This window comes from Apostichopus japonicus, chromosome 17, assembly GCF_037975245.1.
Source record: "Apostichopus japonicus isolate 1M-3 chromosome 17, ASM3797524v1, whole genome shotgun sequence".
Taxonomy (NCBI): domain Eukaryota; kingdom Metazoa; phylum Echinodermata; class Holothuroidea; order Aspidochirotida; family Stichopodidae; genus Apostichopus; species Apostichopus japonicus.
Window position 1 is genome coordinate 34,087,961 of NC_092577.1, and position 22,560 is coordinate 34,110,520.

At 36.7% G+C, this 22,560-nt stretch overlaps 2 protein-coding genes across 3 annotated transcripts; one reads left to right on the forward strand and one right to left on the reverse strand.

The window, feature by feature from the left end:
• Positions 1-3,152: 3,152 nt before the first annotated feature.
• On the reverse strand, positions 3,153-5,861 carry LOC139984076 (uncharacterized). The gene is made up of 3 exons (XM_071997759.1): positions 5,734-5,861; positions 4,473-4,649; positions 3,153-3,578 (listed from the first exon to the last, which is right to left on the reverse strand). The coding sequence occupies exons 1-3, from the start codon at positions 5,786-5,788 to the stop codon at positions 3,271-3,273; spliced, it is 540 nt and encodes a 179-aa protein (XP_071853860.1). The 5' UTR covers positions 5,789-5,861; the 3' UTR covers positions 3,153-3,270.
• A 1,382-nt stretch (positions 5,862-7,243) lies between these two features.
• Positions 7,244-20,587, forward strand: LOC139984852 (solute carrier organic anion transporter family member 4A1-like). 2 transcript variants are annotated; one of them, XM_071998953.1, is made up of 13 exons: positions 7,260-7,367; positions 8,947-9,057; positions 9,591-9,806; positions 10,179-10,490; positions 11,394-11,598; positions 12,248-12,350; positions 13,033-13,148; positions 13,854-14,108; positions 14,412-14,604; positions 16,916-17,078; positions 17,977-18,149; positions 19,051-19,115; positions 19,606-20,587. In XM_071998953.1, the coding sequence occupies exons 3-13, from the start codon at positions 9,600-9,602 to the stop codon at positions 19,920-19,922; spliced, it is 2,109 nt and encodes a 702-aa protein (XP_071855054.1). In that variant the 5' UTR covers positions 7,260-7,367; positions 8,947-9,057; positions 9,591-9,599; the 3' UTR covers positions 19,923-20,587. The 2 variants fall into 2 exon arrangements, with proteins under 2 accessions (XP_071855053.1, XP_071855054.1); XM_071998952.1 differs by lacking the exon at positions 8,947-9,057 and having other exon boundaries at positions 7,244-7,367.
• The last annotated feature ends 1,973 nt before the right edge of the window (positions 20,588-22,560 follow it).

Sequence of the window (22,560 nt, forward strand, 5' to 3'; positions counted from 1 at the left end):
ATAAATTAATTATCTATCTACATATACCGAATAGTATACATCATTTCTGTATATGTAAATGTTGAATAGACATATACATCATATGCCTATATTTCGCATTGGAGATATATGGCATTAACATAGGGGCGGTACTTTATTTTGTGAAGCAGCTACTAAGGAGATGACCGCGGGTTCTGTGTGAAGAGCGCCTACAGTCACTCGGGCTCAGATGTCATAGCTATTGTAGGAGTATTACCGCATCTTATTTGCTTAAAACAGACAGATTTTGATACACGCCTCGACTAAAGTCCACGCTCGTGTACCTCAAATTGGAAAGAGCTTTGATCAACCAGGGAATAACTCCTTGAAGAAAACAAAAACAAATAACAACAAACCCCGGAGAAAGACATATAGTACCGAAGCTCACAATCTCCCCTCATCTATTGGATGATTCACAACCATCATAATCTTAAAGTAAGACAAAATGCAGGAAAGCCAGGGGTTTCGGGTAATATTTTAATTTATAAGTAATGAATTAACCGCAAGTTATGACTCGGATAAATATACGGTACTTATACGGTGGCATGTTTATGGATGTCCTTATGCAATTTTTTTTTAAGTACATGTGGCTCAATGACGTCATAATTTAGACTTGATCAAGTCTTCAGCCTTGCATGTGAATAAACATTAAATACGTGATATCTCCCAAATGTTATGACTTGGATAAATATACGGTATACTTATACGGTGGCATTTTTATGGCTATCCTTAATCATTTCTTTCAATTTTTTTGTTTGTTTTCTTGGTTTGCTTTTAATGTGAGATTAGTTATATAAAAACTACTAATTTCAGTCTCTTAGATACTTTGTTAAAGAATACGGATTTTCTCACTTTGTACTACATTTATTCAAATATTTATGAATATTTATGAATTACATAAATAAATATTATTATGAATTACATGAGATTTGAAAAACTTTACAATTCAATACATGGCAGGTTCTGGTTAGTCTAACCATTTCGGCTTCACCTTGCGCATCCGGTCACCTAAAAAGCATTTTTTGGGAATTGATTTCCTACGTTTGGAAGACAGAACGTTGAAATAGTTAAACGTTATCGACAATTACTTGTCTTATTGACGAATTAAAATCGTATCTCGAGTTGCACTATTGTATATAGGCTTGATAAACTATTTTGCTGAAGAAAGAAGCTGTTTTAACGTCCTATATATACGGTACGCAGAATACGAAGTGTCTGCATGTCGATTGAAAGAACCCACTCAACACACTGTTTTAAGATTATGTATACTTGTCTTTAGCCTATCACAAGGTATTTCGTATACGAGTCAACAAAAACACTCATTAAGATACAATTTATAACCGCACGTGTTCTCTGCCCATTTTATACTTTATTGATTGATAACGATCAAGTTTATACAAGCACATCTTCGCGTCGGTAATCAACACAGAACAGGACGCTGGTAACATGTGACCTTTTTACCCAAACCGCGTTTCATGAAAACACGGAATACTTTTTAAGTATTAGGCTATACCTATACAACGAAACCCAAAGAACACGAGCAAGAATGGACCAATAGACCATGACGTCATAGCTGTGTAGGGGTTTGTTGATTCTTCTAAAAACGATGGCAAGTCTATAGTTTATAGTATATACCAGTCCAAAGTACAGACAATTTCTCATTATATTTTGGGGGTGGAGATGTTTAACTTAAGTTAATTATGAAACTTTTCCTGTCAGTCATTAAAACAAAATTATTTATTTGTGTTTACTCTGCTAGATTCCGCTTGGATATATAGCGCAGTGAATCTTTTGAAATTTGGACAAAGAAATGACGTGAAGTGAAGTCATAAACTAGTCCTTATATATTTGACAATTAAATTGATTAAGTGTTGACCGAGATTGTATAAAGTTCACGTTGACCTCAAAGCTTCATAGACCACACCTACCGGGTTTCTTTTTGAGTAGCTGTCTGCAACCAAATCAGTTCAGCCTTGATTCTTACCGTTACTTAATTATAATTCATATAGCCCTACATATAATGGGTACATATTCTCTTTACTTTCTAAAGAGGTCCATGCATGGTTATACATAACGGTTCGTTTCCAAGTTGATGCTGTAAGGCAAGTCTGTATCAGTTCGTCACATTTTTATTTCATTTTTTCTACTATTTTTTATATTATTTTGTCAAATGTGAAATTCTATAGTGTTTTTACATTCTCACATACAAAACATATAAGAGTCCTAGTGTAAAGCAACTGATTCATGTTGACTTCATGCCTCGAAGAACTCTTCCGATCAAAGGGAACCAACCGTCCACCCGGTACACACAGAGAGCACAGTTACTACTGTAAATCTTAAAAGTTTTGTTCCAAAGTAAAAACTGGATCGTGCTATAAATTGGTAGCATGTGCTATTAGGATTACAGTAAGAACTGAGGATATGTGTAATTCCAACAAATCCAGTTGTTGGGGTTTGTTGGAATTAGAAATATCCTCAGTTGTTACTGTAAACCTAAAAAAATAGCACATGCTACCGATTTATCAGATTTGTCAGCACAATCCAGTATTTACTGTGGTACAACACTTTAAGATTTACAGTAGTTTCTGTAATCTCTGTGTGAATCGGCTGAACCGTCACCTTAAGCTTACATGATAGAGATATTTGTGTACAACCACTACCTGAAACAGCTAAGAAGAACTCTTGTTCCGTTTGTGAGATATCCTTGTTTATAAGTCATACCTGAGAGTTGCTGTCATTTTGTAAGTCTGTGATGTCATAGAGCTTCTAGGATCTAAAGCCCTTTACGTTCTCTCTTTGTTTAGCTTTTCATATTTTCCAGGGAGAATGTAAAAACGTTTGAACCTAACACCAACGCCAACAGTATAGGTAATGCAACCATGGGCTTCCATAGTTTAGATTTATCAATTGCAAAACTCATGTCCATGTTAGAAATAAACATTGCAAAAAATAAATTAAAAAAATAGCAAAACTGAAGCACAAGTGACTCAATGATATCATAATTTAGACTTGATCAAGCCTTCAGTCTTGCATGTGAAAAAAACATTAAATCCGTGATATCTCCCAAATGAAATAAGATCCTTCTTATTGTCGGGGAAGTTGTTTATGAAAGAAAATTAAAATATATTTTCGGTGTATCATATACTTTAATTTCACAATTTTGTTTTAAAAATGCTTTTTTCCAACTTTTTTTTCGCCTATTTTTCACAAAAAAATCAATATGATGTAAATGACATTGTGTCATCTCATACACTATGACGTCAGTTCCGGAATATTTTTCCAAATAAAATCATATGAGAATTTCATGAAGACGACGTGTACCAACGCCTGAAATATCTCGACCGAACTAAAGATTCTGATATGACATGATATCGATGTGGCGACCTTGCAGTAACACATGTAATATTCTTGATATTTGTGAACGTGATAGATGAAATCATCATTTTCTCCACAGAAAATAGGGTAGGTCACTTTATTAGGTTGTTTGCGGTAGGTTCGGATCCCTCCAAGCTCTTCACTAGAAATTTCTTCTTGAAAATATCGCGACATTCTGTCACCATCTAGTTTGATTGTTTGCAGAGAAAGATAAAAACAAAACAAAAAACACCAAATGTTGATTGCGACATTAATTTCTCATATTCAAAGGAAAAATTCAAAAGTAAGTTAAACACAGTAACGTATTTTCGTTATTCATAGGCCTACACGATATAGAAATACATAATGTTAATACTTTATGTTGTAAAAATTGTTTCCTTTACAACTAACTCATATGCGGATTGGATGTTTCTGTGTGATGCGTGGTGCAGTTATTTGCGATTTGATATTTTGAAAACGACGCAAGATGACCTTTAACATTTTATTTTATTACCATTCAGTTAAAAATATCTACTTTTGTTATTCTAATACTGAAAGAAAGTATAATAATTATATTTGCAAAATATCAGCGACTACGACTATTCTACATTTTGACCAGATCCAGAAGTAAGGACTTGGGTAAGTTCATATTGGACTTGACAAAGTCGGCTTTGTCTCCTTAATGGATCCGTTTGCGGGAAGTGGGAGGGAGGGGGGGGGGGTGAGGCAGTGTGTCATATGATAATGATAAGGATGGTTTCATGCCACAATTTAATGAATAATCACCAGTTGATCCTCCAAATATGCTAGAAAGTTGTCAGATACTGCGAGGTGGTTCTTGCCTAAACTTCAAGAGCCTATTTACTGCTATATTTATAGCAATCCTGGACTGACGAACATTATAAACTAATTTAGACCTATGCAAAAGATTGGGAATGATTTGACCAACTCCCATATTTCTCAGTTTACCCAATACTATAAGAAGATACCGAAAAGTATACATAATATCTTCATCCAATTAGCACCACCTGAGCATTGTCAAGGTAATATTGGCATCAGAAATAGAGTATAATTATTTAAGTAGCGGGGGATCTATATACCTTTAATATCAACAAAAAACGTTTCGCAATGGTGAGCATCGTCCACAGCTTGTCTCCCTTCAGGGAAATTGTCGACAATCTTAGCAGTCATAAAAGCACACACTCCAAACATATCCGGTGTTTCTGGTGCCTCCTCACAGTGAATATGATGTCTCTTAAAGAGCTGTAGTGCTTGACCTATAACGTAATAACGGAAATGCAAATATATAAGGTCAAGGTCATGTAGATAAAAACTATCAACCACAATGTTTGAAACATTTAGCTCAAACTGACTCATAAATTATGAAAGTTAATTTTACAAAAGAAAGGTATATGTGAAATTTTCATAATATATTTTGTAAATCATGTTGAATATTTTCGGTTTTCTCTTTATTTCCCCCTCCTTAACCCTTCCCCACCCTCCTTTTCCCCCTCTTTCTTTAGTTCTATCATATTCTACGGCATATTTTTGTGTCGGTAATCGATAAGTCGATAATCCTGATATAAACACATAACTGCAAAGTTTGTCTAAAAGTATATTTATTTAAGCTTGTGTGTGTTTGACGAGTGCGCTGTTAAGAGTGCATGGCTGCCACAAGCTGTTTCCTCAAATCCTGTTTGTTCATATTCATACATATCGGACACCTTATTAAAACCACAAAACGGATACCGGTAAGAGATCTATACACAGCCTTTAGTTACATTACACGATAACAAGTAAACAAATAATCAACAGGGAAGGCAGTTATTTTACCATGCCAAGCGACCAAATATAGATGTGAGAGAAGCCGAATGCTTGATTACTTAGTTTCACGTCGAATGGAAATCAAATTTACAGTTTTAGTTTAAGCCCGTTTGGAACTTTCCCATCAAATGTTTAAGTTATGTTTGTCAGAGTAAGTCTTGTTGAAAAGAAGAATATTTCTACATATACGAATTTGGTGAATTCATAAAGCAACTTGCCAAAATATCTATCTCGGCCTCGACCGGGCAAAGCTATACCTGGGCCGAGTAAAATGCCAATTTTTTATTTTATGTTATTTTTTTGGTGGAGGGGGGGGGGTGATGAATATACCAAACATTAATTGTGAAGATCGCTAAATTATGTCAAAATCTAGTACACATACGTCAGTTATATATGCCTGTTTTTCTGTACACCGGTTATCCTGTATATTTACATATTGCTCAACCGTGTGTCATCTTTTACACCAGTACTTTTTGGGTATAATTATTTCTAAGCTTCTTACGTTACATTGAAATGTGTATTAATTATATACCTTACCTGCTAGGCAAAGCAGTGGGATCAGGACAAGCTCCATTAAAGCCTCGTTTTTCATGTTGACACCGTTTTATGCCGCACATGTACAACAAATGAGTACTGTTTATTGTTAACTTTGTTTATGAATACAATAAGTCTGTTTAGTTGTCTGTGACGTAACAAAGTGATCATGTGATAATCTATGAAAGAGAAGCGTAGGCTAGGGTTTATTGCTCACGCGCAACGCGCATTGGGCGCCATCGCTTACGCACATATCAGATATGAATATAGAGATGTATTTGACACGGAGAGAATTATCTCCAACGCGCTATAGCAAACACTCATAATAGTGCAATCATCAGATATGCGTATTTGCCGACTTTCACCTAGTTGGTATGTTTTATTGACGTCAGAAATTCCCCGTATGTTAATACACAACTCCACAAAAGTTCGGGTCACAACGTTAACTCGGTTTGCTTTTTCCTTGTAAAGATTTTGTAAATGCCGCCGGTTCATTCTGAGTTTACATTGAGATGCGTTCATCTTACTTAGGCGAATTTAAACCTACATGAAATTGTGCACATAGATATATGTGACGGCGCTATGACAAAATCTTGGATTGAGAAGATTTGCCTATGCGACGGTTGTACACGAGAAAATAGCTGTTTGCAAATAAACTTTCAACGAGGTTTTAATTAAGAATATGAAGCGAAGTCCGAATGACTCGAAAAATGAAAATATTTAACACAACTTTCTCTCAAGGAAAATATTCTAGTAATTATAATGTCCTCATGTTGATGGCTGGTACATGCTTTTGTAGATAACAGTGTACAATGCATGTTTGTTTTTTCTTGCTTCAGGTTTATTCTTTATTTATTTTTTTCCATTTATTTGTATTTCCATATAACACTGCTCCTGTCAGACAGAGGTGATTATCATACATAACTGAGGGCGTACTTCTCTTTTAGTTAACTGAGCCACGTTTTGTATCACATTTTCGGTTTCTATCGCGGTATACCTGATGGGTTTACCACAAAATACGATATAGTTAGTCATTTCGACAAAACGTCATAGCCGTATGTACATTTATAGTGCCGGTATGTGTTAGTCGCTACAATTGCCTGTACATCCCTCAACCATTGCTTATGAAACACTGTATTGGATGATGATATTATGCCTAAGCTATAAATTAAATTGATTAGTATTAAACAGCAGAGCTTCCTTCCCTAAAGACAAAACACAGAATGAAATTGTAGTAAACACTACTGAAACAATATTCTTGATATATATTTATAGTTCTTATGGAATGTGGACGAAAACATCGAAGCTGGTCAATGCAGTCCACCCCTTCACTATGCGTCAATTATATACACGTTTAGAATTCATTCTTATCTTACACTCTCCTCGTCATAATCCGTAGACAAACATTAGTCGTTAGTTTGTGTGATCCGATTCACAGGTTATATCACTGATAATCTGACAATCAGCACAGTAGAGCGACTTTAAGAGAAACCGTTTGTTCATTAACAGTTGAGATAGAACCAACGTTACATCACCACCTCAGGAAATACCAAATCGTCTTTTCATCTAAAGAGATCTGGCATATCCAACTTCAGAACTTGGATTTTATCCAGTAGATATTCTACCGATTTGACATTGTGAGTACTGCATTAACCTTTAATGTTATTAAATAGGGAAAACCCTGTAAGATTTGTCAAATATGTGTCCCAAAAAATTACAATAATGTTAGTTCATGTCCGGCTTAATCAATTCACCTAAAGAAATGCGACGTATAACTTACAGATTTTTTACCTTTCTGACGAACAAAGTACAAACTTTCATGCATTCTGAGCCTTGATACCGATGGGTATATGGAGAAGGACGGGGTGGATCTTGTGGTATGGGTCTTGTCTCAGTCAGGGACGTAGCCAGGGGGAGCAGGGGAGCGACTGCTCCCCCCTTTCAGTGTCGAAAAATGTTAAAAACTGTTGTTTTTTGGCATGATATTTTGTCAGTGCTCTTTTGATCTTGAATACTCGTCAGCTCCGCTCGATTATAATCGTAGTAAAATTCGCACCTACTGATTCAGCTACTTAGTTTGGCAGATGCAATTAGCTATATTTAGCATATAGCCTATTACAATCCTACAGTTAGCCACTGCGTAATAAAATACATATAGCCTACCTAACCGCACTCGATGGAGTGTCACGAACCGTATGCACAACGACGACGACAACGTGCGTTCTCATCCTTTCTATGATTCGTCAGAAGTTGTTGCACGAACAGCATGTTATGAAGCTAAGCAGTAGCAATCGTACGTGATACGCGCTTCCTATAAATAATTATTACACTGCTAAATATAAGTTTATATTGTCCATCAGTTAACTTCGTCAAATGTATTAAAGTCCAGACATTGGACAATACACAAGAATCATCCTACTGGAAAAATTGCAAAAGAGCACTATGTTTGTCTTTCTGATATAATATGTAAAAGAATATGTAAAAGAATAATTCAACAAAATAGCTGATAATATGATATCATATGATAATGATGAAACTGGGAAAACTTTGCACCAGATCGCATCTAAGGACCTTCAATTGTTCAAAAATGTCTCAAAGGAGAGGGGGACACCCCTCCCTTATTTGAAAAAGTAGTTTGAGTAGTTCAGTTCAAATGACATGATATTAAACAGCATAACACAAATGAAAACGGACAGTGTTTAAAGGCTTAATTGGGCAATCCCCATATAGAATATTGCACTATATAGCATATCACGTGGTTTGGAATTTGTATAACTATATTTTAATACGTATGACTATGTTGTTATTTAGATAACTATGATGTAACTTCATTACTCAAGAACAAACTTAACTACTTGGAAAGTTTGTAGGACTCTTGTCATTCTTTGAACCACAATACAGAAAGATTTATCAGTCGATCTCTTGATAACTTGATCTCGTCTTTCTTTGTTTATTTTTGCGAGATACAGTGGCCTATATTTGACCTTTTTTTGCACTTCTCTTATCTTCAAAGATAAATATCGATAATATCTGGAAACTAAAAGAATAAATAAAATATACCTGGGCATTTCAGTGGTATAACATAATTTTAGACAGTGTTTGAGCCTTTTGTCGCCCACACTCCTCACAGTCAGCAATTGTAGTATCAAACATGAATAAATCCTCTTGAAGGTTTTCAAATTTTTACTTTGTTTTCTCTTGTTTTGCGTTCCGTAGATTGTCCGTCGTAATTATCCCCTGTCAAATCGTATGATGTGAAAAACTGTGTGTTGACCTACAAGAAATCCGAAATATAAACAATGTCGCCCATCTCTATCTCATCCAAAGGTTAATCCCGTTTTACACATATTACGAAGAATTAATCTTCTCACCTGATAAAATGATTTGTCTTATTCATTCCCTCAATCAGTTTTTTTGGGAGGTGGGGAGGTGGATGGTGGTGCAAGGGGGGGGGGGGGTTCATGCTTCTCTATCCAAGTGCAGGTTTGATCAGCTGGGAAGGCATATTCTTTTGTCATAAGAATAGAGATGTTTCAAATCAGTATTTTCTAGTGCATTTGTCTTGACTTTATATTAATATTTTAGATTGCTAATAGTTGCACAAGGTTGGAGCATATTCCTAGCGGCTTTGATCTTTAAAATTATGCCCAGAATTTTTGAGGGGTATTAAAATAGACCAATAATGATCTCATCGTAGGCATCTACTTTAATAGGTGGCAGAAATTTAAAAAAAAAAAAAAGCTTGCTGAAATTTGAGTATTAGTGACCAGTTTCTGACTTTCTAGCATATGAGCGAATTGCCAAAATCATGTCTTTTGTTTTATTTAATTATGTTTTTTATCTTTATTTTAACTAATCAGAATACCAAGATGACCAACGATACAGGATTAGATAACGATGGATACCAACCAGACAACTCTTCGTACGAAGAGAAAATTAAACAAAAGGAAAATGATATGAATATTCACAGCAATGATTATGACGTCAGCGATAAAGATACCGAGGCGCAAGAAGAATTGGATGAGGATGATAACCCACAATGTGGCTGGTTTGGATATAGGCCCAAATGCATTCAGGTAAACATTTGTTTCATTTATCGATTGCAGCAACAACCCTCCCTCCTCCTCCTCCTCAACACCCCCTCAATCCCCCCCCCCTCACACACACATATCGGGGAGTTGAACAGATTCCCTGCACAAACACACTCACACACTCAAATTGTGAAAATCACAAAAGTGAACTAAGAACTGAAAGTTTCCAATAATTTATCTTGTAATGATTGCCCTTGTTTGGTTGAAAAGGGCAGAAAAAAGGTAAAATGTGAAAACATAAATACTGGAATTATTGGTAATGAATGCGCATGAATCTTAACTGTCGGACATTTTTGAGGTAACTTTGTGGTTTCCCTCTATCTTCTCATTCATCTTCATCTTCTTTCTTTATTGTAGTGTTTAAACCGGCCGGGTGGAATTCTCTTGTTTCTGGTTATCTTCGTTTTGGCTCAAAGTACCGCAGTTAACGGGCTTGTCTACGTCATCGTGACGACATTGGAGAGGAGGTTTAAGTTTACTAGTACCAGGAGTGGATCCATATCTAGCTGTTACGATTTTAGTGTCATGATTGTGATCCTGTTCGTAACTTACTTGGGCGAGAAAGCTCACAAACCATTTTGTGTTGGCATCGGCGCATTGTTGTTCGCCATGGGCAGTTTCATGTTTACGCTTCCACATTTTCTTACAGAGGACTACAGCTATGGAGGGGTAAGATCATAGTATAGTAGGACTATGTAATGGTATGTCACAGTATGGTATGGTATGGTATGGTACTGAATGGTATGGTATAGTATGGCATGGACCTGTATGGTATGTTATTGTGTGGTATGGTACGTTACTGGATGGTCTAGCACAGTTATGTATGGTACTGTACGGAAATGTATTATATGGTAAGGTATTGTATTTTATGGTACGATGTGGTATGGTATGGTGTGGTACGGTACGGTTCGGTATGGCATGGTATGGTACGGTACGGTTCGGTGCGGCGTGGCGGAATGGTGTGGTATCGTACGGTAGGCGGTGGTACGGAGCGGTACGGTGTAATATGTTGCGCAACTGTATGGTTTGGTTAAGTAAATTATTGTACGGTGTGGTACCGTAAGTTACGAGAATGTACTGTACGGTACGGTTTGGTATGGTATGTTTACCACAATGTGCAGTGCGTTATGGTATGTTATTTTATGATATGGTATTGCATGGTAAGGTACGGTATGGTATGGTACGGTATGGTATGTTATGGTGTGGTACGGTACGGTACGGTATGGTATGGTATTATTTTGTGTTATATTGTGTGGTATTGTGTGGTATGGTATGGTGAGGTATGGTATGGTATATGGTATATGGCATATTGTATATTGTATATGGTATGGTATTGTATGGTATGGTATGGTGGGGTATGGTACGGTACAGTGTGGTATGGTACGGTACAGTATGGTATGGTATGGTATGGTGGGGTACGGTACGGTACAGTATGGTATGGTACGGTATGATGGGGTATGGTATGGTATGGTACGGTACAGTATGGTATGGTACGGTATCATATTGTACAATAGCTATTTGATATACAGACAAACCTTAGTTTCGTCATCATATCCTTCCACGATCCTGTAGGATGTAGGTGAGGAGACCTGCAGTGGTAATCGGACGCTCATAGATGATAAATGTCTAATCGAAGACGAGGAGAATCTCAACCGTTATTACTGGTTCTTTGTCTTCGCACAAGTATTCCATGGAGTCGGGGCTTCCCCTCTGTACACGCTCGGTTTAGCTTTCCTCTATAATAGCACACTTCCGGCTATGGCAGCTCTGTTTGTTGGTAAATATCGATATTTTGAAATCTAACTTTGGTTTGATTCACATACAGCGAGAGTGTCGCAGTACCTTTTTTTAATCAATAACTCAGTTGTACGTTTATTCCAATAACATGTCATGTCTTGGCGGGGGGGGGGGGGTCGAGGGGTTAGGGGAGGGAGTGGGTAATATTTGTGGGGTTGAACATGGCTGTTACAAAGGTAGATTTCATACAATGGGATCATGTGCACTACCGCCTCATAGAAATGGAAATTCAGCAACCGACTATGTACGTTTACGTATATTGGCTTATGTAAAATAGTATCATCATGATCATACCTTTTGATTTTAATTGCTTTCTTACATTGGCGGACGATATTACGTAAAGTCACATTCAATGAATACCAACTTCTTATAACCCCAAACGATCTTTTCCCCAATCTCACCGTCCTGCCCAGCTCAATGACAAATGACGTTGGGGCTGCATTATAAAGGTTACCCCCCCCCAACCCCAAGTATAAAATCACAAAACTATAACATTTTGCGGGGGCAGCTGAGGAGACTTCGACAGTAGAGAGAGTATAAGGGAGCGCTTAACAAAACTTTTGATTCTTAAAAGAGTTCAGGTCTTTTAACAAATTACGTACCGCATATTCTTCTCTCCGTTCTAACAGGTGTTTTCCAAGGTGCAGGGATGTTTGCTCCGGCCATAGGGTACATCTGTGGTGGTCTCTTTCTTAGCATATATACTGATCTCAGGAAAGCGGATGAAGTTGAGTAAGTGGTCTTGCTATTTACATACATCAAAGGTTCTCGGCCTTTCTTTGGGTGACTTTTCTTAATACAAAGTATTGCTACATATACATTCATCAAGGCTTGCACATAAAAAGTGCGTCAAAGGCGTGTAATAGCCCCGGTACACTAAGCCTAGTACATTCCCATCCATCCGACAAATTCGTGGTTAAAATGCCACGATATATACTTACTTGAAATTATGTCATCATGTTCTCTTTGTGTTGCATATCCATCCTTTGCCACAATATTAAATAGGAACGATGATAATTCATTATCCTTTCATATCAAACTGCTATCAACTACCGTCCACCCGACTGCACCCAACTCCAAAAAAACAAACAAAAACAAACAATCATCGGTCGTCCAATTATGAAGTTGAAGTTTTTATGCACAATAAATCTTGTGAAAATACGGTGCCAAATGTAACCAGTAAATTAGTCTTGCAACTTGCTAAAATGAGTGGAATACAATATATAAAGAAGATTGTTCCGTTCTGCCATTCCCTACTCCACCCGCAACCACACCCACCTACCCACACCCCTCTATCTCTCTCATTCACTGCCGCCCCCCCCCCCCCCGTCGATCTGCTAGCATATCTCCACTTTCGAAGTAAAGAAATGAAAGTCTTTGCAAGTATTTTCCGTTCCTTTATTTCACTTCTCAGTATTGACCCGACAAGTCCATTATGGGTTGGTGCCTGGTGGCTTGGCTTCCTTATCACCGGATCTGTCGCCCTCTTAGTTTCTATACCCCTCCTAGCTTTCCCAAAAAAATTACCTGGTGAGTTGGCTATAATTTTCTACATGTTTGAAATTATATTATATCAATAGAATAAAATACTGTAATTAATAATTATAGTATTTTGTACAGTTATAGTACAATAACAGCAACATGAGTGGATAATTTTCTCTCAAAAGCCTAACATATTTTTTGATTGCCTTTAGCTTCAAATTCGTAACTGAACGTAAACGCAAAAGAAATCGATTGGATCTTTCGTATTAAGTCTCACATCACCGGCCTCAACTAAGACTATAGGGACACCTATATAATCAACTACCTGCAGTTCCACAAATATATGTAATCCGTTCCTTCTTTGTTCCTTTGGGCTTCGATTTCTGGGAAGGCAATGCTAAATGTTAGCTGCCATCCTAAGAACATGCATGGCATATTCAAGTATATGTTGTTATTCTACAGTGACTTGACTAGGGAGACAAGTAGATAGCAAAGAATGTTAATGCACGAATCAAAATGATATCAAACTTTGCAGTTCGGTTTAGTGCCAAAAAGTATTTCATAAGTAGGGAATTGCCCCCCCCCCTCCCCCAGGACACTCTCCATGGTTCCAATCCTGCTCTGAAATGAGGCATGTTCAATTAAAAAAAATACCGTAAATAAGATTTCGTTACCATGAATAAACAAACTCCAATATCGCATAATCGTGTATCAACCTTTGTACCTTTGTATCTCTTTGTTTTTTGCGCGCAGGAGCTAAAAAAATGGAAAGACAGAGACAGAACAATGCACAAAAAGGTTCAGGTTTTCAGGAAAAAGATGGCGTCGCGGGGAAGGTAAAGGACTTCCCACGGGCATTATGGAATCTACTTACTAATGTGCCTTACATGTGTTTATGTATGGCTTCATCTGCTGAAAACTTTATGGTCAGTTGCGTTGCTGTGTTTGGACCGAAATTTATGGAATCGGTGTACACGCTGACGGCAGGTGAAGCTGCCCTCTTGACAGGTAAGATAAATTTCCATGCCCCCCCCCCTCACCCCCACCAACTTGGACAAGTCTCTGGCCTTGTGTGACCCGTTTTATTAACATTAAGCCATGCCTATTTGTATGCACAATATAAACTAAATTATATGAATACAATTCGTAGAAAAATAACAGTTTAAAACATAGATGATTATAAGCTGTTGCTCATCTCTTAATGTGTAATCATGTCGTAATCAAAAGTAAGATAAATTAGAAATCAAATATTAAGTCTAACAATGTATAAATGAATTTTCTTGTTGATCTCTCTTTTTTAAACCACTTTAGGTCTAGTTGTTATTCCATCCAGTTTGGGGGGATGTGTATTAGGTGGTTACGTCATCAAACGATTTAATTGGCAGTACCGTGGAAGAATCAAATTTGCGATAGTGTCTCTGGTCATTTCTTGGTTCCTCCTACCGGCTGTGTTCATTCAATGTCCTGGTTTGAGATTCGCAGGTGTTACCGTTGATTACTCTGGGTAATTAATAATATTAATATATGCAACGTTTTATTTCCCACTATGTAAGGTTATTGAAAATATCATTGTACAAAACACTCACAGTTATATTTATTTTACAATAATTATTATTATTTTGGCAATAAATAGAAAAGGAAAATACAATTTAACAAGCCGTATGGTATACCAAATACCCACTACAAGCATACAGCCATAGGGCATTACGGCAGATAGTAGGAAATCTTGGTTATCTTTCTGTTTATTTGCAAAGCTTGATTAAGTCACAGTACAACGTGGCAAATTTATAAATAATTACAACGGCCTCGAGTTAGGCTGCTCGATGGCAGATGACATCAACCATCCAATTAAATGCTTGTATTAGTGGCAAGATATTTCAATCTCAATTGAAAGCCGTCTGATGCTATAGTTCTTTTCGCTATAAAAGTTCGTCTTTTGATACTAGAAGTAGATCACTTTATTATGGCTTTATTCATCCTTAAATTAGATATTTACATATTATTTAAGTTGACTCTACCCTAATATCTGGACATATCCTTTACTGTTTTTTGTAGAGTTAGAACAGGCCAATAGCAAGGAATTATAATAAGGGGCATCGACATTTAAGAAAGGGCACAATATCCTTACTCTGTAACCTTTGAGGTATTTTAGCCAGCCGCAAGCAAAATTCTTGTTGAAGGCACCGACAGTTTAAGGAAGGGCACAGGGGCGTATCCAGGGGGGGCGCAACAGGCGCGCGCCCCCCTATTGGCCGTCACCCAAAAAAAAAAGAAAGATAATTAGCAAAAAAAAAAAAAAAAATTGATGACGACTTTTATGTGAGATGTCGGTGATCGCTCAACCCCCCCCCCCCTCCCGTATGCTTTATTTTTTGTTTTCCAAAAAAAGGTTCTGGCGAAGTTCGGCGGCATAATAGTTTTAGAAACATAGATGGTAATTGTGTTTGTATTATCACTATAAACACTAAGTGACATGCCAGCCATACTAAATTGTGCATTTTGTGTCCATATTTACTGGAAATGTTGCTTATTATTAAGGTCGAAAAATGGATCACATATGGCCATGGGCGGCGATCCTGGGGGGGGGGGAGGGGGGATATATCCCCCCATGAAAATGGGTGGAGGGGATGTAATACATCATATCCCCCCACCAAATGCCAGGGATAAGAATATTTCCATACCTACATTTATGCATCATCGTTAATGTACGGCTCTTTTTTAGCTTCATTTCTCGCCTACCATAAACGCAGTGCGATCTTTTCAAATAAAGCGTCTTTATAAAGCAAGAATAGTTGACTGTAGGCTTCATTGGCCCTATAACAACAAAATGTATTATTGCGCCCACGGTATTGATATAGTACATATATGCACCCTCATAGTATTCATATAGGCCCTATAGTAGGCCTACACACGTACATGTTCCCTCGAACAGCTGAGAATCTCATGTTACCAGGGTAATGCTTAATACACGTTTCACCTGGATGCCCTAGCAATCGGTACCTAGGAATGTAACTATGTGTAATTGTGTATTGCATGTGTATAGGCCTATAATAGCCTGCATGAGGCCATTTTCTTCATCGAATAACATTGCGCCTGAAACAAGATTGACAGGGGCAATTTTCCCAAAATAACACCCGAAATTTAAAAAAAAAGTATTTTGGATCCTGATTATGAGATATTTCGGACATGACATCCCTATTTTAAAGTTGGGTATATCCCGCTTGGAAACCTCGGGAAGTGCCGTTTCCGGCCATCTAGAGGGTTTGTTAATCCCAAAATTTTCTTGTACGCTTCGCGCAAACTCATGGTGGCGCTACGCTTAGATAGTCAACAAGGTCATATCCCCCCCCCCCCCACTCGGAAGTACGGATCGCCGCCCATGCATATAGCACCATTTTGCATTTCAGCCCTTCTTCGAAAGCAAAAATTGTCCACCCCTCCCCTTAGACCCATCCCCCAGGACGGCGATCATTCATGCCTGACGCCCCCCTATTGGAAAATCCTGGATACGCCCCTGAGGGCATAATATTCAAATCCTGTAATCTTTAAAGACTTTTGTACCCATGCACGGCGGCAGTGGCATACATGTAGGGAACATTATACTTTGCATAGAAGATGCCCTATACCTCAACTTGGTATACTAAGTGACCCGATCAAGAACCAGGAAAAAAAAAACATTTTATACCATGTACAAATAAATCAGCAGGACAATATTTGGTACAGTATAAATCAGAGAAGGTCACTTCCTATAGCTTATATAGAAATCGTTCCATTTTCGACCCTTTTCGACCCTTACTTTCTAACTTTCTTTTCAGAACAACGAACTTAGAACTCGGAGAATCGAACATCACCTCAGCCTGTAATTTTGGCTGCAGGTGTATGGATGATTACGATCCTGTTTGCGCCAGCACTAATGTCATGTATTACTCCGCCTGTCATGCGGGCTGTGCACAGCAAGATGATTCCGGTGCCACTACAGTAAGTTCAAATAGTTCCCATAACAAGACAATCTCCTGGTATTTGTATTTCGAAATCAGCATTGTGTTTTATTTGAATCGAATACGACACTATTAACAATCATTAGGGTAAATAAAATGGTCACTCGTTCATACCTGGTTAATGCTATGGTTCTTTAATATGGCATATATATATATATATATATATATATATATATATATATATATATATATATATATATATATATATATATATATATATATATATATATATATATATATATATATATATATATATATATACATATATATATATATATTTATATATATTTATATATATATATATATTTATATTTATATATGTATATATATATATATAATTGAAAATCGTAATGAGTTGGAAAATCAAGAACAGTGAACTTACTTCCAGCCTCCACCGGGATTCGAACCCGGGCCTCCCGCTCTGTACGCGGACACCCTTACCACTAAGCTATGGACGCTGATTGTATGTCCAGAGGTTCGAAACCGGTAAGGAAGGTCGAAATTCCACTGTAGGCGCTATATATATATATATATATATATATACATATATATATATATATATACACATATATATATATATATATATATATATATATATCACATTATATATATTTATTTATTTATCATATATATTTATCGAAGGCATCACGTCAGTTCATAATGTATCGCATTATACCATAGCATACAAACACAGCACATAACGTCACATGTCGCACGTAAACAAATATATCACTCTGGTTTATCGCATTCGCCAACGTATTAATAATGAGACAATTATAATAATGGGCGTAACCTATAGAACGTGCATTCAATGAACAAAATAACACAATTCCGAAGGATATCTCCATCATAGATGATTTATTTTATTGATCTGACAGAAATATTCAGAATGTCTGTGTGTACCTGGTGGTGACGGTAGCTTAGGGGGGACTGCAGTTGAAGGCAAATGTTACGAAGAATGCAACTCCCTGGGATGGTTCGCTGTACTGGCGTTCTTTATGTTATTCTTTGCGATGGCTTCTATCGTCCCCAATGTAACCGGAATATTCGAGTAAGTTAAAACATCTTTAATGGAATGGTCACTTAACGCAAGAGCTATATCAGTATAGTATAGCTATTGTTGAAAGTGTGTTTTACAATTCATTCATTGTATATAAATAAATAAATAAATATATAAATATATAAATATATAAATATATATATATATATATATATATATATATATATATATATATATATATATATATATATATATATATATATATATATATATATATATATATATATATATATATATATATATATATATATATATATATATATATATATATATATATATATATATATATATATATATATATATATATATATATATATATATATATATATATATATATATATATATATATATATATATATGTATATTAGCATAGCGCAACCAACCGCTCGAAGGATTGGATAGGTATACAAATTATATATATATAGGATACTCACGAAAGTCGATGTTGATGACCACCGTGACATATTGTGTCGTGTATGTATAATAGTATTAATGATGTTAATTTAATATGTATATGTTGATATGAAGTAGTTTTTTTTGCGTTTTTTTCGCTAATCGTTAGCTAATACTTTTATATTGAGAATTGTATACCAAAGAAAACACACAAAGGTCGGTTTGCTATAGATACACGGTTTCGTTTCATCCTCGATGCCTCTACCCCTTCCCCGACCACCCCGTCCCCCTCCACCCCTCCCCCGTTCCAACTAACCACTTCTCCATTTGGATGAAACGAGAGCATATTAATAGGCCTATTTTTCAAATCTAAGTTTTTTTCTTTCCATATTTGGTTTAGTCACATTATTTATCACGCTCTACAAAACACAACCCAATCGTGATCTTAATTTTCTAAATATATGATATTTTAATATAAAATATTTTTGTTGTTCTACAGAGTGGTTGATATAAGCCAAAGGACCACCTCCCTTGGCCTACAGTCGCTATTTTACAGATGTTTAGGTAAGTTATAGGCAGTTAGACCTGTCAGACATTTGAAGAATTCCTGCCTTTATATTTCGTAGACTTCTCTGGTATGGAAATTTGAAACTCGTTGCCATTTTCTCGTTGCCATTTTGTGTCCTATTTATAAATTGTGTAATTAACACTGGAATAAAGAAATTGAAAATTGAATTGTGTATCTCCATAACGCCTATACTACTAATTAGGGATGGTCCCCTGGACGTACGGAATATATAGCTACAGTACAGCCTATATGAGAGATGAACCCGTGGAAGTACGGAATAACGCTACAGTGTAATCTATAAGAAGGATGATCCCGTGGGCGTCCGTCAGTCCGTCCGTTAGTCCGTCCGTCCGTCCGTTAGTCAGTCCGTCAGTGAGCTGATCGGGCTCTTGTTTGGTGCAACTTGCCCCTATGTACATATGTCTACTGCGTTAAAAACAATTGTCATAAAAGAAAAAGATATTCTCCATGTTTTACTTTTTGCAGGTACTATTCCGGGCCCAATCGTGTTCGGTTTACTGATCGATAAATCATGCATGATATGGGAAGATGACTGTGATGATGTTAGGACATGTTGGCTTTACGAAAATGATCAATTTGCTCTATATTTGTTCCTGATTTTAATCGTATTTAGAACCCTGTCTATCACCTTCTTCACTGCCGCGTATTTTACCTACAAGCCCGTCACCAAGAAAGGTGATGAAAATGGCGACGAAATTAAAGAACCAGCCGACGTTGCCATGGCTACGAAGGAAATAGGCATGGAGACGGACGATAATGAGAAAGTGGACAACAGAGTATGAGATGTATGAAGGGTGTTAATAAGGAACGCCAAATATGTGACATAAAATGAACAGCGGTCCTGATATAACAATACACGGTCGGTTTGGTACCATTGTGGTCCAATAGGTCAAGCTTTACATAATAGACGACATTTTCAAGTCATTATCATATACCAAAAAAATATGATATAATATTGTAAGTAAATATTTTATCTCAATATATCAGATTTTATTATTAGGCAATACAATGTACAAGATCTAATCTCTCATATATATATATATATATATTTTGACAATTATAGAAGCCTTTTGGATATACAGGAAATTCGACCTATGATATTTTGAAAATGTGTAATATGGGTCGCATACGACTTAGGTGTAGTTAAGTGTAGTGTTGAAAGGTCGTGGGTCCTCATAATGAATAAACCTTCACAATTTTCAAACTGCCTAATAAATGCAAAATTTAAATTTACACCCCTCCAACCAGGCCCCATGGTTTGCCTTGGAATTGGTTTATTTATCTCCGTATCGATTTATTTGAAGTTGGAAAAGACTGCCATTATTCATGATAAAGTTGGATGACGTCATATTAATATCATGAAACTGAATTAAAGTCGGTTAATTCTTCTTGTTCTTCCCCCAACAATTTTATAATAATCCTCAATTATGATAAAAACAATATTAGAATATGGCAGAGCCGTATATAGAGAGAGTTTGGCCAACTGGCGATTTGTGACGTCACACGCAAACCATGGGCATCAAAATAGGTCCAGTTGTCGTTACCAGTTGCGCGAAACACGAAAAACACCACACACAATATATAGCAGCTTTGCACACTGTGCTCGTTGCGAACAAACGAAGCGACTCAGAATGTCAGATTTTGACAGGCATACGAGGAACAAAATGGATATCAGGTAATGAATTAGAGTATGCGTTAGTTAATGACATTTACGTTTATCTTCACACCTGAAATGCATAGAAAACTAGCTGAAAACATGTTATTACACTTGTTTTATTTTACGCCTCATACTACTAGTCCTACTTTAGTCATACAAACGAAAAGCACACATCACAGTCCTGGCTAGGCTAGATTACAGACGCACAACTATAGCATCAGGCCTACATTAATAGATCCTTCAATTAAATAAAGTAGGCCTGCACATAAAATGACAATTTATGCTTCACTGATCTTTTCAGGTTTGCCAAAAAGTAGTTGTACCAGAGGTCATTGTATTAAACTCCAGAAGTTACATAGTAGGATTAATATTCGGCATAACTTTTTCTCTAAAGTCTAATACAACTTATACAAGGGTTGTGAATGGATGGAATGGTTTGCCTGAGAAGGTTGAATTGCAAGTAGTGTGAATGGGTTTAAGAATACTTTGGATGAGTACATTAAGCATTGTAATTGGGTATGACATTTGATGTCCTCAGTTTTATTCCTCTCATATAGCCTTAGGGTCCTTAATGGGGACTTGAATGTCTCTCCTGGTTTTTTTTTCTACTAAACTAAACTATATACTTGAGTGTAGGAGTTAGCAATAGTTGGGAGTCTGTGGGCAAACCTAAGACTGATATTGTGGTGTTAATTTCTCAGGAATGTAGTACTAGGCTATAGTAGGTGCAACAGATTGAATGGGTCTGTCGAGAAAAAAAAAACCTGCAACAACTGAATACTGGTGTATGTTGTAGCTTATGTATTTTCCATTAACATATATACTATACTGTCATGTCCTTAATAAGGTTTCATGGATCACACTGACATAGTGTGCCTACTTGTCAGTGTTGTCAACTGAGCACAGGGCTGATGACATCATTCAGTTTGTTATTATGCAGACAGCAAATGGCCATAATGATAATTATGAATTGTTACTTATTCTTCATACTGCCCTTACTGGCCTTACCTGAACAGTGATGTATAAAAATGCAAGAAGTCGTTAAGCTTTTCATTTAAGAATCGTTTCAGCCTGTCCTATTTCAAACATATGATTGGCAGGTTTCCATGTTACATAGCTTATCAAACTGGAGCTGTTCTGTAAAGCAAGAAAATCACACATATGCATGCATACAAACACTCATATATAACAATTTCTGAATATCTTTTCAGCTGCCCAAAGGTACTGGAATGCAAGCTCTGTTGGGTGAATTAAAAAAACCTCATTGTACTCTTTTATCATGGTCAGCGTAGCTGGAACCAGCAATGATGGTGATGTGGATTTGACAGTACCTAGACAAGAATTCAATAGCTGCTTTGTGTTGAAATGGGTTCAACTTGCTCAAGGCCATGACAGGATGACGACTAGGCATTAGGATGAATTATCTGTTGCAGAGCTCTATAAACCAGGCAGTTGTTAAAACATCCATTGGGTGACCGTCTACCAGGCACTGCATCGCAGAAGCAAAATGAAGTGTGTGTGATACCTTCATCTTATGAGAGTGCAATGGTATCAGTGTGGCCTCTGTCAATTTGGCTTCAAGTCTTTGTTTTCGTGAAAGCTGAGAAGATCTTTCAGTGGTTTCACACTGACCTCTGTACTTGACAATTCATGTGTATTTGCCAGCTCAGGAGAAAGCCAGATTTTAATTACATTAACCAATGCTGACTTTTTTTTGGACATGTGGTACATCTGCAAGGAGGTGAAGGAAGCAGTTGAAGTTG

Excerpts from the sequence above, each read along its gene's own strand:
- LOC139984076 (XM_071997759.1), bottom strand. The coding sequence starts at position 5,788 with ATGAAAAACGAGGCTTTAATGGAGCTTGTCCTGATCCCACTGCTTTGC. Across the intron at positions 4,650-5,733 it reads CCCACTGCTTTGCCTAGCAG|GTCAAGCACTACAGCTCTTT; the intron begins GTAAGGTATATA and ends ATTACGTTATAG. Across the intron at positions 3,579-4,472 it reads GTTTTTTGTTGATATTAAAG|ATGGTGACAGAATGTCGCGA; the intron begins GTATATAGATCC and ends CAATCAAACTAG.
- LOC139984852 (XM_071998952.1), top strand. The coding sequence starts at position 9,600 with ATGACCAACGATACAGGATTAGATAACGATGGATACCAACCAGACAAC. Across the intron at positions 10,491-11,393 it reads AGGACTACAGCTATGGAGGG|GATGTAGGTGAGGAGACCTG; the intron begins GTAAGATCATAG and ends ACGATCCTGTAG. Across the intron at positions 19,116-19,605 it reads GCTATTTTACAGATGTTTAG|GTACTATTCCGGGCCCAATC; the intron begins GTAAGTTATAGG and ends TACTTTTTGCAG.